This window comes from Ips typographus, linkage group LG16 (assembly GCF_016097725.1).
Source record: "Ips typographus isolate SLU linkage group LG16, UJ_Ityp_2.0, whole genome shotgun sequence".
NCBI lineage: Eukaryota > Metazoa > Arthropoda > Insecta > Coleoptera > Curculionidae > Ips > Ips typographus.
In genome coordinates this window covers 5,184,821-5,201,116 of record NC_138437.1, presented here as the reverse complement: position 1 = coordinate 5,201,116, position 16,296 = coordinate 5,184,821, and the positions used below count along the sequence as shown (strand labels likewise).

Here is a 16,296-nt window from a genome sequence, read left to right as displayed (position 1 = left end):
CTGTTTTCCAGTTTATAAATAATTTCGTTCCCATGTAAAACGATTCTCATATACTGTTAATCTATGTACAGGATAAAGAGCATCATTTGAACGAGCACTGTCAGAATTTGGCCTTTTCTTAGTACATGCTGTATTATTATGTTTATTTCTGTAAGTTAGTAGAAATACCTCAAATATATGTAATGCAAAAACACTAAGTATTTTATTTTCTCTAAATACTCCTCTGCAAGAATAAACCATGTCTCATCACATACAAGTTTCGCAAAATTCAATGTCCAGAGTGTTTTTTACATTACGTGTACAGTATCAGACTGGGTTGAGTTTGTCACAATCTAAGAATTCGTCAATGTAGACACTTAGAAACTTATTGTTAAGTTCTACGTGATTTTACAACAAGGGTTTACTATGAATAGAAAATAGCTCAACTAAGAGGTAAGTGTCATCTGCAAATTGCGTTATGCTATTATGACAGTCGTCTAGGTCCATATGTAAATCGTTTACATAGACTATAAACAGAACTGGTCAGTCAATATACTATCTTGCAGTATCCCATGTTTGCGATATTGTATCCCCTCCACGATTTAATTTGATTATTTCTGTTTTCATATATTCGTTCTTTGAGCACTATACCTAGAATCTATTCTGGCTTTGTTGAGGGCATATAAAGAAGACATGTTTCTATAGAATCAGATGCTATGTGGAAATGAACAAATGCAAGGTATATGGGAATATTGTATTCTGTTGTTTTTACTGTTAGGGCTTGCAATGTTTGTAGATGGAGAGATCTGCTGTATTCGCTTCGAAACCCGGCTTGCTACACTGGTTGATAGAAATACAGTTTTCTTGAAAGACGGTTGGAAAGTATTTTAGTTAAAACTTTGTAGATATATGACAGTAAGCTGATAGGACCGCAGTTTTGTAGATTTGTATTATCCCCTTTTTTGAACAAAAGCACAACTAGTATTGACATTTGTTGAGCAGAGTCTGTAGGGTTTTCTCTAGCTTACGTCCTCCAAATTTCAACACTTCCACTGTAACATTAGGTCTGTTCGCAGAGAGAATCTCCAACTAGTAATCAGAGAAATAGATACATCCTTTGGCCACAAATCAGAAAACGTCATAGTCATGTGGGCATTCAACCAATCTTCTGAGTTGGAAACCAGTCAGGAATTGCCTCTGCGAACAAACCTATTGTCTTCTCCAGGGCATTTACTGTGCTTCATCATGCGCAGAGCTGTTTTTATTTCCTCCAGGGATATTTCTGGAAAGTCTTCTAAGCCCACATTTGTTACTCGATGACCGTCAGCTTCCGCAACAGGCATCCCAGAGATTTCTTCAAGTCTCGTGGAATTTGCTGAAGGTCTGATACTACTATACCGTGTGTGCGTATCACTCTGGTCCTGTAGGATCTCATATCTCTACCGATGTCTTTCTTTACAGATTTCTTCCACCACAACACTCACAACTAAATTTATTTGTGTAGTCAAACATTCAGGTCGTTTCTAAAATTTCAAATAACTTTACGATTAATTAACAAATAAAAAGTGTGTTACTTAAAGTATTGTTACATTGTATAATTTTCTTTTCAATAAAAAGTGTCACGTCGTTAATCGTATGAAGGGCACATTTGCGTCAACACAAATACTAACGGAGCAAAAAGGTGGATTTTTAAATAAAATGAAGTGACTTGCAAGGGCCCAGCGGATAACACTTAAATTTTCTTAAGGGAGAACGAAAACACGAACATTTTAAGCAGCTCACGAACGGAGATAGAGAATACCATTTGATTAATGATTGTTTAAAATAATATAGATTTTTTTACGATGCATTCAATGAGATGCATATCGGGGAAAGTCGAACATAGCACACGCAATAATAGCTTTAATCATCTTATATATGCTACAGCTGCTATTAATTAGAGTGGATGTATATAAACCGTATGGAAAGGCTATATATAAATGGAAATCTCCACATTTCAAACGAATCCCGTCGATTGATGTTGAGTGTTCAGAGGCTGGTTTGCTTACACTCGCAAGCCTATGGTTTAATAAATATTTTACCGCCATTCCAGCTTGAGATATTACTTCAATAAACCTAATTTCTACTATATTAGCTAACCCATCAATTGAATTAGCTTGTAAAAAGCAAATTCACAGTCATTTACTCACCTGGCTCAACAAAACCCAGAAAGTAGAGGAAAAATGAAATGAAGCTAAAGCGTCTGAAGTGTGCAAATTTTAGATAAGGTTCTTTCGAAATTACGATCATCAGCATAATCCCGCCATACGCAATAAATCACAGCCCTATCGTTTTTTCTGCCATTAAAAAAGTTTTTTTCTAATTGATCTCAAATTGGCAATGTAAAGTCAAAGTAAGTTTCAGTTAATTGGGTTAGCTTTAATGCGACACAATTTGCTTATTAATCAATTGAGTTCCAATCTGTGACATAATACTAAGCTAACTTCACAGAGGAAGCTGCTTTCAAACTTCCCTTGGAGAAATATTAGTATGCAAGAGATGGCAATCAGTTTCGCACTAATATGGGGTCGTCTTCCCTAAATAATTACTTATTAAAAAGGTTCGCGTGAACTTAATAACGTCAAACAACTATGGTTGTATTTAACTGTAAAATTTAGGTTTTAACCCTCATTCATATTTCATTTTTGTTCGGACGGAAAGTGCGCTTCAGATTATTCCTCCTAAGGCCGCTCCTGCATCAATCGTCAAATAAAAATCCCCCATTAACTTCTTTTTATTGGCCATATCCTTTTTAAAACGATGGGTTAGTATTATGGTATTATATCATTTGCGAGGCCCACACCAAGGAAGCCGATGATAAAGTGAGATCAAATGAATAATGACCGAATTATGCAACATCAAAAAGGAAATTTATCTTTACGGTTTTTTATTTAAAATAAATCTATTATATTCGTTTATTTTGCTTTTATCTTTTTTATTTTCCCCTCGTTCACCTCCGCACGATTTAGAGTTTGTCTGCTCCTTCTTTATTTAGATTAAGAACCTTTCATATAGTAAAATAATGATTTCTTTTCCTACCATCTATCTTTAGTAGGTGTTACCTTATAAAAACACATTTTTCCTATAGCTCGCCTAAGATAATTAGGAATATTTAATTGATATACAAATTTCTGCAGTTATACTAGTAACTATATTGCACCATCGAATCCATTGTGCAGATATGCCACATTTGTGCCATAAGAGAGACCTTATTGACAGAAGGTTTAGCAGTTGACATTCATTAAGTGTTTGTAACTCTCATTCCATGTCATACTCAGTTTTGGCAAGAAACTTTCTATATGTGACGAGCAGCCAAAAGTTCAGATGAACTTCAAGAAACCGTGTATCTGACTTAACATTAAACCCATTCAATTGACTACAAGAAGACGATTAACTTAGTTCTGAAAATCATAATATTAGTATTGATTTGGTTAAGAAGTATGAACAGTTGCACCTATTTGTATCATCTGCAAAGCATATTGATTTTTTTCATTGCTCTCTGCCACTAAAAGAGGTCTAAATTGTCTGTCAGACAAATATGACAAAAAGATTCGGCGCATTTTCACTGACACAGTCATAAGCCTCACTCAAGTCAAAAATACTACTGCTAAATATGACCTTTTCAAGAAAATCCAGAATTTTTGTTGTGAACTGGAAAATGATCAATTTGCTAATAATTCTGAATCTTCCCCTTGGTAAATTGGCTGCACCATAACAGTTGGTTCAGCCTAAAATATTTTTCATCATTGTCATCATCATTGAAATAAACTCGTTGATCTGCAAAGGATAGAGATGGAGTAATTGGTGTTGAAATTATTGATTGGTCCTTAGCTGGAAACGATTGAGTTATTGGTCTGGAAGGTCTGTTTGAAATGTATTCAAAGTTAGGCAACTGTGGGCATCATCATTGTTCTGGTCTGGTAGAAGTGCAGAATCTTGATCATTAAGAATGATTATGTGTGTGCTTATTTATGCAGAAGAAAGCTCTGAATGTTTTGACATGACATTTCTCAACATTGAGAAACATGACAATAACACTGATATGATGCATGTTGCTCTTCATGAACTTCCTAAGTATCTCATCCATTCTGTATCTCAATGTTATGCATTGGACGTGGTTTGGAAAATTCCTAATGAAAAGTCCTTTCTTCCAAAATCTTCCATGTTAGGTCAGAGAATCCATCACACAATTGATTTTTTGAGCTGGAAGCCTCTCCACCTTACCAATCCATGTTCTTCTTTTACGGAGATCATCAAGGATGATCATGAAGTTTGTCAAAAAATGTATGATCTCCGTGTTGGATTATTAGCTGGAAACGATTGAGTTATCGGTCTGGAAGGTCTGTTTGAAATGTATTCAAAGTTCTGGAACTATGGACATCATCATTGTTCTGGTCTGGTAGAAGTGCAGAATCTTTGAAAGCATTATCAAAAGTTGTTGAGATTGTCAACATTGAGAAACATGACAATAACTCTGATATGAGCATGTTGCTCTTCATGAACTTTCTAAGTATGTCATCCATTCTGTATCTCAATGTTATGTTTTGGAAGATTCCTAATGAAAAGTCCTTTCTTCCAACATCTTCCTTGACAGCCTTAGGTCGGAGTATCCATCCCAGATTTGTTTTTTTTCAGCTGGAAGCTTCTCCACCTTACCAAATTATGTTCTTCTTTTACAACGTTAGCTCTAGAAACCTTCATTGGTACTATCGTTTTCTTTTACAGTTAATCAACAGTTGTAAACTTTAGTTTGTAAACCCCATAAATAATCCGTAACAACATTATCACCAAGCACATTAAAAAGAATTACGCTACAACTGAAGACGTGCTACTCAGAAAAGGACAATGCAAAACAGGGAGATTATATTAACGGTCGCATAACATTATCACGAGAAACTTTTAGAGTTTCAGGTTGCGTAGACGAGCTGACACAGTATATCAATTATCTGGTCTAAAATAGCTGTTAGGTACGTTTAATAAAGGGGAGTTTTAAGATTATGTACCCCTCAGAAGAAATAATTTGAAGGAAATGAAACAAATGGGATCTTCATGAGCGTGTACGGACCCTGGCGCGTAAAATTCTCTTTCGCTAGCTAAGGAGCTTGGATGTTCAGCAATTTAGACTATATTTCTCTTCCCTTGCTCTGACGTTAATCGACTTCTCGGCTTTTGAACGGACACGACGAAAAGTCGTTTCCTCTTTCGCTTCCCCGGCCCGTTTTACCATTCCTATAATACTATAGTCCCTTCTATAGATTGTTTTTTTCAATTCCTGTTTACGCCACCATAAGACCGATTATTCATTGTTCGGCTGATTTTCTTAATCTCTTTTTTAATCACCGAGCAGTGCCGTTCTTTTTAGAGGAGAAGTGGAAAGAAAGATTTGCTTCAGTATACCCTTAGCAATTGAAATGTTACAGCTTCACCTTGTAGACAGAACAAAGAGAAATAGATATCTTCTGAAAACTTATGAGTTAAAAGAAAATAATTAATTTACTTATCTGGCTTTGTTATGAATGCTCGCCAGAAGAATCCTTTTTAAGCCGATTTAATTTTCGAGTCCGGTATGAAAACATGTTTTTTCTGCACATTAACTTTAGAGAGAAGTATCTTATCTTGGATTATGCTCATGTTGGACTAACTTTATCCTGATATGTAGACAAAAACGACTTCGGAAAAGAAAAATTCTTATTCGAAATTAGAATTTCGTCAAAGGCCCTGACACTCGGACACTATTTATCTCCGTTTAATTAACTTCGGAAATATCGATTTCGAAAAAATAAATTAGTTACTTGACGTGTCGCGAATACTTAATTAAAATCGACACTCGCACCAGAAAGTTCGGTAAAATTTTTAAAGGCTTCATATTGAAAAAAAATAGTATTTCGGAAAAGTCGGCTTCAGAATACAGCGACATATAAAAAGGACCCCGCCTGTCACTCAGACAGTGTCAGGGCGTCCTATTACAATACTTTCTCAATTTCCGCGCAGTTGATGTGGCATTCCATCAGTGCTTCGTGCCATGAAGTAAATTAACAAAGAAACCTTCTTTAGTTGTGTGGGGGGCCACATATTTTTAACCACTTGAATTTACTGGCATTCTTTGAATTAATGTAATAGTACAAATGGGACCAAACGTCTTTCTAAGGGTTATTTCAGTTGGTTATAAACTTCATGCACATAATGTCTGATGAAGCTAATAACCAGAAACACGTATCGGGTTTTCATCCTTGTTCCTTTCAGATTCAGTTTTTTTAAAGTTTCTTTCTGGTTTTTAAAAATATTTCTCACATAACCCACTTCTACTCGTCTGTTATCTGCCACAAAAATTGAAGTACAACATTATTGAAATGAATCCACTTTCTAAACTAAACAAACTAATTTTAATGTAAACTCTTAAGATTACTAGCTGTAGAAAATGCAAGTTGTATGCGCTTCAAACTTTCTACAAAGCTTTGCATTGATCCACAATTATTTTCTTCGAAGCAGCTTTACCAGTTAGGCAATTCATTAGTTGATTTTAAATTTTAACATCTTTCAGTCACAACAAGCATTTAAAAAGTGATTATTGTTATGTCATTCACTGTTGATTGTGTGAAGTGTGACCGATTATTTACCTAAACCCTTTCAATTTTTTTGTAAAGAGAGATGTATGAAATATAGATGATTCTATGCTGAAATGAAGTGATTTAGTAATTTAAAAAATATACAGAGTGTAATAGGAGCTTATTTCAAGAAAGTAAAAAAAACAGCATTCTTGGATACTTGACTGGGAAATTTAATATACATAAGCTTTTTGGGTTGATCTGTTTTCCACATTTCAATTATCATAATTTAAGTAACAGCACATTCAAAACCAAAATAGTGTTATTCTAAACTGCTGGTCAATTGAAACAAGCCATTCGTGTTCTTTGACTAAATTTGATTTAAAATATTAAAAAAAGTATATTTTCTCCTGGAATCTAGCAAAACTTATTTCAAGTGTTGAGAGAAAAAATCTATTTATGAATCATTAACTATTTGTGTTAGCAATTTCTTTAGTGTTCATTAGTAATTTTTCAATGTATCTCAAGATGTTTGGTGAGACTAGAAAAACTAATAAACGAATAATTTCTTTTCATTCTCCCTTGCCATGCTACAAACAATTTATCCGTGTACGTCACTGGAGAGGAATGCTCAACTAGGTCATTCAAAGAGAAAGAGCTGTAGAACTATTTACAATTTCAAGCAAGTTCATAAGTCAGATACGGATCCTCTCTATGTAAATTTTAAGCATACTCTACCAGTGCGTTTACTGCTACTTAAATAACTTTCCTATATGGCAACTTATGACCCCTTGTTTTTCTAGTATAATATCTAGTGACTGTTATTACGCTTTTGCAATATCTTTCTGTCGTTATCGTTGTTTGGTATGGAAAATTTTGTTTCAACGTCTGTCTGATCGACCGAAGTGGTCTAAAAATTAACGCAGATAAAACGAAAGTAATGGTGATAAGCTATTACTTTCGTACGTTTCGAACACCATTACATTTGATCTGGAAGAAATCAGTATTTTGAGGTTCAAATGATCCGAAGTATCGAGAATTATTCCTCTTCGGTAAGAATGACAAGCTTTCTTTATTTGTGATAACTATATCCTTATTCATAAAACAAATTGGTATACAACTCCACAACAATGTAACTTAGACAGGAAAATGAACAACAGAATTTTACTGCATAGATGTTATCAAAGATCCAGTAAAAATAGAGGTGAAATTGGGTAAAGAAAATGTTTACGAGTTAAAGAAAGATAAAGTCTTATAACAAGGGGGAAGGACGAATATTTAGTGAGGATGTCAAGGTGATGAATTGCCATTAAGTAAAATAGAATGAATTTTACACATTGTAAATTAACGGTGCGTAGTAAGATTTAATTCGATTAAAAGATAAGATCAAATAAAATATCTCTGAGTCTAATGGAGACAGACTCCAAAGGAGCCAACTAAGAAAAGGTTTAATTTTGTCAGAATATGAATGAGGGTATAACTTACTAAAGAACTTGGAAATTCAAGCCGTTTGAATTTTTTTTCAAGTTGTATGAGCATTAAATGTCCAGGTGAAAAATTAAACTTATTCATTCGAGCTGTTTTGCAACGTCAAATCAACTTGAAGTTGCTGGAAGTTGTAGACTTTTGTATGGCATTTCTTTTCTTTTACGCCTGCTTATCCATCTTGGCTCTTACACAAATAAAAGCTTTTAATTCCATTTCTAAAATAAAAAGTTTATTTAAGCCGCACATAATTTTAATGTCATTAATTTCAGTCTGAACTGGAACTTCTTGACTTTTATTAATCCACTTACTTTTTACTGCAATTTCTTGCAACCCCCAAATAAAAACGTTTGATTTTTTTCTAGTTTAATAGAAATTTACCCATCTTCCACAAATGCCGCAATGAATATTCAAGAGAAGTTGTCTCACTTATACCTTTTACAAACACGTGTATGTAAAACTATTATGCTAATGCGCTTAATTTAATTAAAAACGAATGTTCTGATCATTTTTATGGTTAGGCGGCTTTATTTGTCGGCTTATTTAAAACTGAAATCCAGCTTTTCACTGCTCAATAACCGGTTGGGATAGAATAATAGATATATGTTAAAGCTCTGGAATTAATGCAAACTCTCGCACCATACGCAACATATTTACCACCCTACTGAATATCCGGTCTGGATTGAAACCATTTTTTTTTTGGAGGGATATCGTAATTAAAATTTCTCCGCCAATGGAACGAAGGAACATTCCTCCGCACTCTGTAATGTGTTTCAAATACGTGCTCGAAGAAAACGTATTCGCGGACAAAACTTGGAATCTTTTCTTAACACGAAAAGGAAATGTTCAAACATCCCAGGATTCGGTGGTCATTTTATTTCGCAGAACCGGTAATCGAACTCTGTTTGACCACAATCCTTTTCAGATTTATTTTATTCGGGAACGTTTATTTTTCAATGCCCTATGATAATGTTGAATAATATATTATGTTGATTCGATGATAGAGATTATAAAAAAATACATGATAACAAAGAGCTAAATAAAACTTGAAAAAAGTTGCTTTTAACTTAAGCGAAGTTTAAAAACTGAAACAGTCTAGAACTTCTCTAAAGCGTTCTTAAACCCCATTAACCCATATGGAAGTAACTAACCATAATTTGTACAGCGTGTCCCAATAAGCCGTGCTCTGTTTCTCGAAAACTATACATAGTATGGCTACGAAAAAAATGGTGGGAGTAGTCCAAAGTTTGCTTTGAACGAAATGAAATATCTCGAAAACGGCTAATCGTAGAAACTTCGTTTTTGCAGCATTTTAAAGAGCATTTTCTGTCCTGTAGAGTGCCCCAAAACAATGTTTCATTTAGTTTTCGGTCTTTTTGATAAAGGACGTTTTTACAAAAATTGCACTTTCATCTTAGATATCTCGAAAAATTCAAATGCAATGGTAAGCTTCCTATTACTTATTCCATAAGTAATCAGATTATCTATCGTTGTGTGAAAAAAAAAATTTTATCCATCAAATCCTATGCAACATATAGTATTCTAATTTGATTAATAATGTAATGTTTATAACTGTAAAACGGCTATTATTAACGATTTTTCAATAATATCTCGTTACAAAAGAGATAGAGTACTGCAGTTTTCACACAACGATAGATAATCTGTAGGGGTACTATGTAACTTGATAGGGATAGAAACAAAGATTTAAACAAGGCAGACTTATAGTAGAACATGCAAGTCAAAGTAAGATGAAGAAAGAAATTTCTTTTCTATTCCCTTACATAATTCCACTGCAGATTGCTTATGGAATAGGTTATAGGAAGCTATACCGTTGCATTTGATTTTTTCGAGATATCTAAGATGAAAGTGCAATTTTTGTAAAAACCGCCGCAAAAACAAAGTCTCTACGATTAGCTGTTTTCGAGATATTTAATTTTTTGCTTTCAAAGCAAAATTTCTTTCAAAGCCACCACTTTATTTGAATAGATAGTAAGAAAAGTTAAATAGGAAAATTCTTCGTAGATAATAGGGGATTACTTTTATGAGATTTTTACTATACCTTTCCATTTAAATTTTCAGAGTTTTGGACATTTTTCATTTTAGTGGTATCGAAACTTATTTTCAGTATTTTCTCTTGGCCACATTTACTAATAAAAAAGATCTTGTAGCCATACTACGTATAGTTTCCAAGGAACAGCCGCGTGCACGGCTTATTGGGACACCCTGTACAAAAGATGTAGTTGTGTGGATAGGAAAAATGTCAAATTTAAATTTCCAGTCAATTTTGTAAAAAAAATGTTGAAAAACTTGAACTAAATATTGGCATAAACATATAATTCTCGTGATTTTATCTACATTTATTAGAATTTTGTATTTTTCATATTGTTTTCTTTAATTTTTGTTAGTTGTGCATTTTTTGATTCCGTATAAAAAACAAATGGTTTCAAATCATATGACCCTTAATGACACTTCACCATTTAATTGCAATTTTTGTTCTCTCATTTAATGTGCCGTAGTTCTTCTTCAAATCTCTTTAGTTTCTTATATTATAAGTAGCAAAATATACATTTTTCTGCTTCTGGAGGATTACTTGTAAATAACTAAAAACTAAACTAAAAACTTTAGGGCAGATATAATTAAAATTGGGTTATCCTATTTAACAAACTTTACAAATATTTCTGCAAAAAATTTGATAAAATAAATTTACGTTAATTTGACCTGTTTATACTTACATTGATACTTAAAAAACATTCTTAATATCGGTGTTTGCATGTGAGTAAACTAAATTTTTATATCTACTGCCTTATATACTTTTTAAAAATAAAGAAACGCACATAAACACTTGAACTAGTAAGTTTAAGCCTTAATCATATCAAAATGCAGCAAGAAAACCCCCTTTGTAATATATCTTGGCCTTGCCATAGCTTTGTAAACGTTAAGTTGAAAGCTGTAAAGATAGTGGAGGCACAACACGCAAATTTAAAATTAATGTTGTCTACTGATTAAAGCTCGCCGTGAATTAATCGTTTCCAACAATTTTAATTGATTTTCGGGGGCATATCTATTCGACGGTGGCCTTTTCCTTTTCCTATTGAAAAATTATCGAGCCCTTGTTCTTTTTCTTCATCGGAAATTCAAGTTGATTTTGCTCAAAGCACAAAAGTTTAAAACCGTTTGTACAGAGTACGACACCTAACAAAAGAATTCAATTTAGGACGGTGCAGTTTAAGGTGTGTTATATTAAAGAAATTTATTACTAACGTTTATTAGGAAAATTAGGGAAAAACTGTGATTTGGTCTTCAAATGAAACCCTTTATTTAATTTTAGTCCAAAATTGAATGACTTTCAAATTATTATCATACATTGCACACCTAGAGAATGCAGAGTGTTTTAATTTTCCTCGTGCATTTACGTTCAAGCTATATATGTGTGTATGAGTCGTGTCCCGGTTTAAATGTAGTGAAAATTACACTTTAGTACGCTTCTGCTCCAACAAAGGCTTTTCCTAATTAAAAGTGGAATATAATTTATTATTTTACTTCTACGAAATAGTTTCGCAATATTTATGTGTAACTTTACTTTGACCAGCACACGATACAAGTTTTTTATTAAAATTTCTATACAACAATTTGCGCTAAAGTACACATTTTGAAGACCTCTGTCTTACACATTTATAACGTTATCAAGCTACTTCCGAGTTAATATTGTCTTTATAGCCTGCGAGAGATTTACGCGACAAAGTATAATTCGCATATTACATTCCGGGAGGGACCTATTATCTTGGCGAGTCTTAACCATATACTCCGCTCTCGCTCTTTAATGTACACGATAAATACCTCAAAGGGACGAGACACAATGCTGTGTTTGTCTTACACAAATATATGTCACCCTGATTGAGAAAATATGCGCTTTTTTAGCTTTACGCATGCCTAACAGATGTGCCTTTCCCTGTCACGAGTTTAAATTGCAACACATTATTGATAGTTTGATTATAGTGGGAAATGTTATCTGGCTGGTAAATCACAGAACAGTGGTTTATTCGGTGGTAAGGCCGTGTAAAATGGAAAAACACAAATTTACTATAAATGATCAGGGAACAAATACGAAAATGTCAACAAAAGTGAATTTCCGATACTTAAAAGTGAAGTTGAATTCAAGACCGACTGACAAAAATTATTTAAAGTCAACGCGGCACTCGTTTTTAATTAAAAAATAGATTTTTCCCGGAGCTACACTTTTTAAATAACCATTCTGTTATCCTAAATTTTAAGACGGAAAACGGGATGACATAACTAACCCTGCAGGGAATGAAAAATGAAAACCTTGATAATTCGCTCCGCAAATATTTATTCGTTTAAGTTAAAAGCTGCGTCTAAAAAGACTCTTGGCCTAGTAAGTTGGCGGTTTTTAATTTTTGAAAAATGTTGTTGCTTTAAGGAAATGTAATTTTGAGTTATATTTTTACATATAATTTTAAATCCACCGCTTTATCTAAACGATTTTCAACCTTATTTTTAACTGAACCTCATCTCTTTAATTCGTTTCCAGAAGTGACAAATTCTAATTGAAATTCCTAAGCTTTCAGTTAAACCGAAATGACGCATGCTAAAAACTTCTTGCACCCCCGTAACAATTTTAATTGGCTTCCAGAAATGATGTTTTAGCAATGTTAGGATCATTTACCGAGCTGAACGTATTTTCTCGCATTAAAATTATTTCAGTCTGGCTGCTTAAATTTCCAATAATAAGGCAAAAACGATTTCTGAATTATGTCAAGAAAGTTTCTTCACTGAATTTTATATTTCATGACTAATTGTAGATAATAAATGTTAAGTATTCTTGTGTAAGTAAATTAGAAAGTCTGTTAGCTATTAACCTAACACATCATGCTGAATGGCTGTCGTTATTGCAAAAGCAAATTTCGAGGGAAATAATATTAGAGCCCAGAACGAGTAGGAAATAACACTTAACTGTACAGGGAAAATGTATTTTAGGTGCAATTGCTTTAGCTTTTCTATTACGACGACGTCTCATATTTGTATACTAATCTAAGAATTTTCTTTCGCAGAGAGATTATCGAATAATGCATCCAATTTATTCTGTCCTTTGCAGGACGATGGGAGTCACAGTCCAAATAGGTGAAGTGGATTGAATCGAGCAATCATGCATACGCCACAAACTTTTAGCAGTATTTCCACTTACCCACAGCTGTTCTATGTTTTGTTATTACTTCTGTGTAATGGTAAGTCATTTTCTGTAAAGTTCGATTTTATTGTTATAGTCTATGTTTGGAGGTGAAGCTCTTCCTTGTTCGGTTAAACTCGGACCGAGACAAACTTTTTCATTAACTGTATTATGTTTCTTCGATTACGATTGTGTAGAACTTTTTAGCTTGACTAACTAAATCTATTTGTCCCTAGAAAACAACTTACAACCTGCTTTAATAATATATACCCTACACATCTATTTCCCTTAACCCTTTTTACCACTTTCATACGTGAAAATACCGAATGAATAGTTTAAAGTGGATGCCTCGACCCCAAAAAGCTTGAATATGATATATCACACTATGGTTGCAGTTTATTCCGCAAAACTTTGTTACCCTCCTCAACATCCCTTCTATCAATTTATTACAAACGTCTTCGCAACTTTATCATTGTTCATTTATTTGAAAATTGATTCATGCCAATGTTCTTGTGTGAAATGAAAAAAACAAAAATTAACACATTTAACTATACAGTGCGTTTTTTTTAACGCGCAACATAGGATTTCACGTGTTAAATTTTTAAGCCCATGTTAGACCATGTTATTTTGGAACTACAAGTATAAACCCTGACGGGTGGCTGTTTCGTACCCTGAAGCTTAAGTAAGTTTACCAATTCGGCCTAAAAAGTGTTAAAAAGCTTGCAAAAAATCATCTTTTTTCGAAAAGGTTTTATCGTTTCATACTCCCTGTATGCATTGTTGTTCTTTGTTGTTTTTGATACTGGCACGGCAGGTAGCAGGTAAAATTTGGCGTAGAAAGTATAACAGGGTGATCATTAACTTTATATCAAGAAAGTTAAGAACAAAAGAAGTATTTTTATAAGTGAATTGTTCAAAGTGACCTCCGTTTGAAGCCAAACAGTATTCCAAACAATCATAAAATGCCCTTTTGACGTTCAAAAGATGTCGGGTCGTGATGCAGTCAAAATATGTCACTTTACCTGCTACCTGCCCTGCCAGTATAAAAACAACAAGGAACAACAATGCATACAGGGAGTATGGAACGATAAAATCTTTTCGAAAAAAAATGTTTTTTTTCCAGTTTTTAATCACTTTTTAGACCAAATTGGTAGACTTACTTAAGCTTCAGGGTACTAAAGACACACCAGTCAAGTTATAGACTTGCAGTTCCAAAATAAAATGGTCTAACATGGGCTTAAAAATTTAACACGTAAAATCCTATGTTGCGCGTTAAAAAAAACGCACTGTATTACATTAAAAGTTATAACGCAATCCTATTTTTCAGTCGAAATGAAGTTAGTTTAAAAAAGCAGTTTGGTCACTTTTTGCATTGTAACTCCTTAAGGAGACCCTTAAACGCAAAAACACATTAATATAATCTTGTAGAGGAAGAGGAAAATTTCCTACAACATATAGCAAAAATCAAAGTAAAACGGACTGACGTAAGAGTAATATAACGTTTGCTTCATCATTTGTCTAATTCAAAATATTTAGCTTTCTGTGGTGACGTAAAAGTCCATAGACTTTGATTTACCTCTATATTACATTGTTACGTCATCTCAACTTACTTTGATTTTTGCTATAGCTGTCAAATTGTCTGGTACCAAACCAAACAAATGTAAATACTTACCATAGAGAGTCGGAGAAAAAGTATATAGGAACCCTCCTGGAGCAAAATGAAACATTGCCAAAATTGCACTTTTTGCAAAAATGGTATTTTTTCAATTTTTGAATGATTGTAACTTTTTTTTATTTGAACTCTTATAGATTTCACTACAACGCCATTAGAAAGAGGATAAAAAATACTACAAAATGAGCCAAAACTGGCCTCTCTAGCTCTTCATGTTACAGAGATATTGATTTTCAAAAAGTAGTAAAAAAAGACCCCTAATACCCCCCCATTCTATCAATTTTTTTGAAAAATTAAACATTTTAAAGTGCTTTTTTTGTACTTATTTTACCTAATTTAAGGTGCTTTGATATTAATATGCCCTTTGCTGTGCATTGGAACCCTCCTGGAGCAAAATAAAAAATTGCCAAAATTGCACTTTTTGCAATAACCGCATTTTTTCAATTTTTGAATGATTGTGAACTCATAGATTTCACTAAAACGCCATTAGAAAGAGGATAAAAAATACTACAAAATGAGCCAAAACTGGCCTCTCTAGCTCTTCATGTTACCGAGATATTGAATTTAAAAAAGTATTCTTTAATTCTTTCTTTAAATTTTTTTGAAAAATATAAAATTTTAAAGTGTTTTTTTGTACTTATTTCACCTAATTTAAGGTCCTTTAGATATTACTACAACTACTTACTATAAGATATTACTCACTCAATGGTTTAAAACTACACCTTCGTGAGTAATAGGTATCATTACATGTTCATTGAAGAATATACTATACTTTTACACTGAACAATAATCCGTTAAGCTTTTTTATTCACTCCTACCCTCTTAAAGCTTTCTATTTCATTTTGTCATTATTTTAAGTTTGATTTTGGTTTATATCTTCCAGGTTGTTCAGTTGTTGCCTACTCTTACTCACTAACTTGTAATGTGTAAAATTACTAGAAATGGCAACATATAATATAAAAAACAAAATGCATTCAAATAGTGAGGGCACTTACAACAAGGATTTTTTCCAATAGAAGCAGCAGCGTATATGAAACAAAATGAGAAAAGTTGGGTCGTAAATCATCGAGAATCAGACGACATGATTCATAAATGTTTGTTCGAGTTTATTGAAAAAGCACTAAGTCCGGTGCCATAAATAGCAATCAGAGGGACCAGTAAATTACATATTGACGTTATCGGAAAAACTAGAGATTCTCTAAATCCGGTCGAAAGTGGATTATACCGTCAAAGTGATGGGGTTTAAGTTATTATCTTTCAATGATTTTTGGTGTCAGATTCCTAATTACGTTGGATTTTGGTGTTACAATGCAATCCCTAAATTTAAAATTCAACTTACTTGCAGTGTATTGTACGTAAATGTTTGGTGTTGTGGTCATTGTAAATTAATT

The 16,296-nt window shown here is 33.2% G+C and overlaps 1 protein-coding gene across 3 annotated transcripts in view; it reads left to right on the top strand.

Annotated features, from left to right (window-relative positions):
* LOC145739134 (lachesin-like) overlaps positions 1-16,296 on the top strand; it is a 69,805-nt gene that overhangs the window by 25,891 nt on the left and 27,618 nt on the right. For all 3 annotated transcript variants that reach the window (XM_081994516.1, XM_081994514.1, XM_081994513.1), the window contains exon 3: positions 13,162-13,291. In XM_081994516.1, coding sequence (XP_081850642.1) covers positions 13,213-13,291 — 79 coding nt within the window. In that variant the 5' untranslated portion in view covers positions 13,162-13,212. The remainder of the gene's footprint in view (positions 1-13,161; positions 13,292-16,296) is intronic.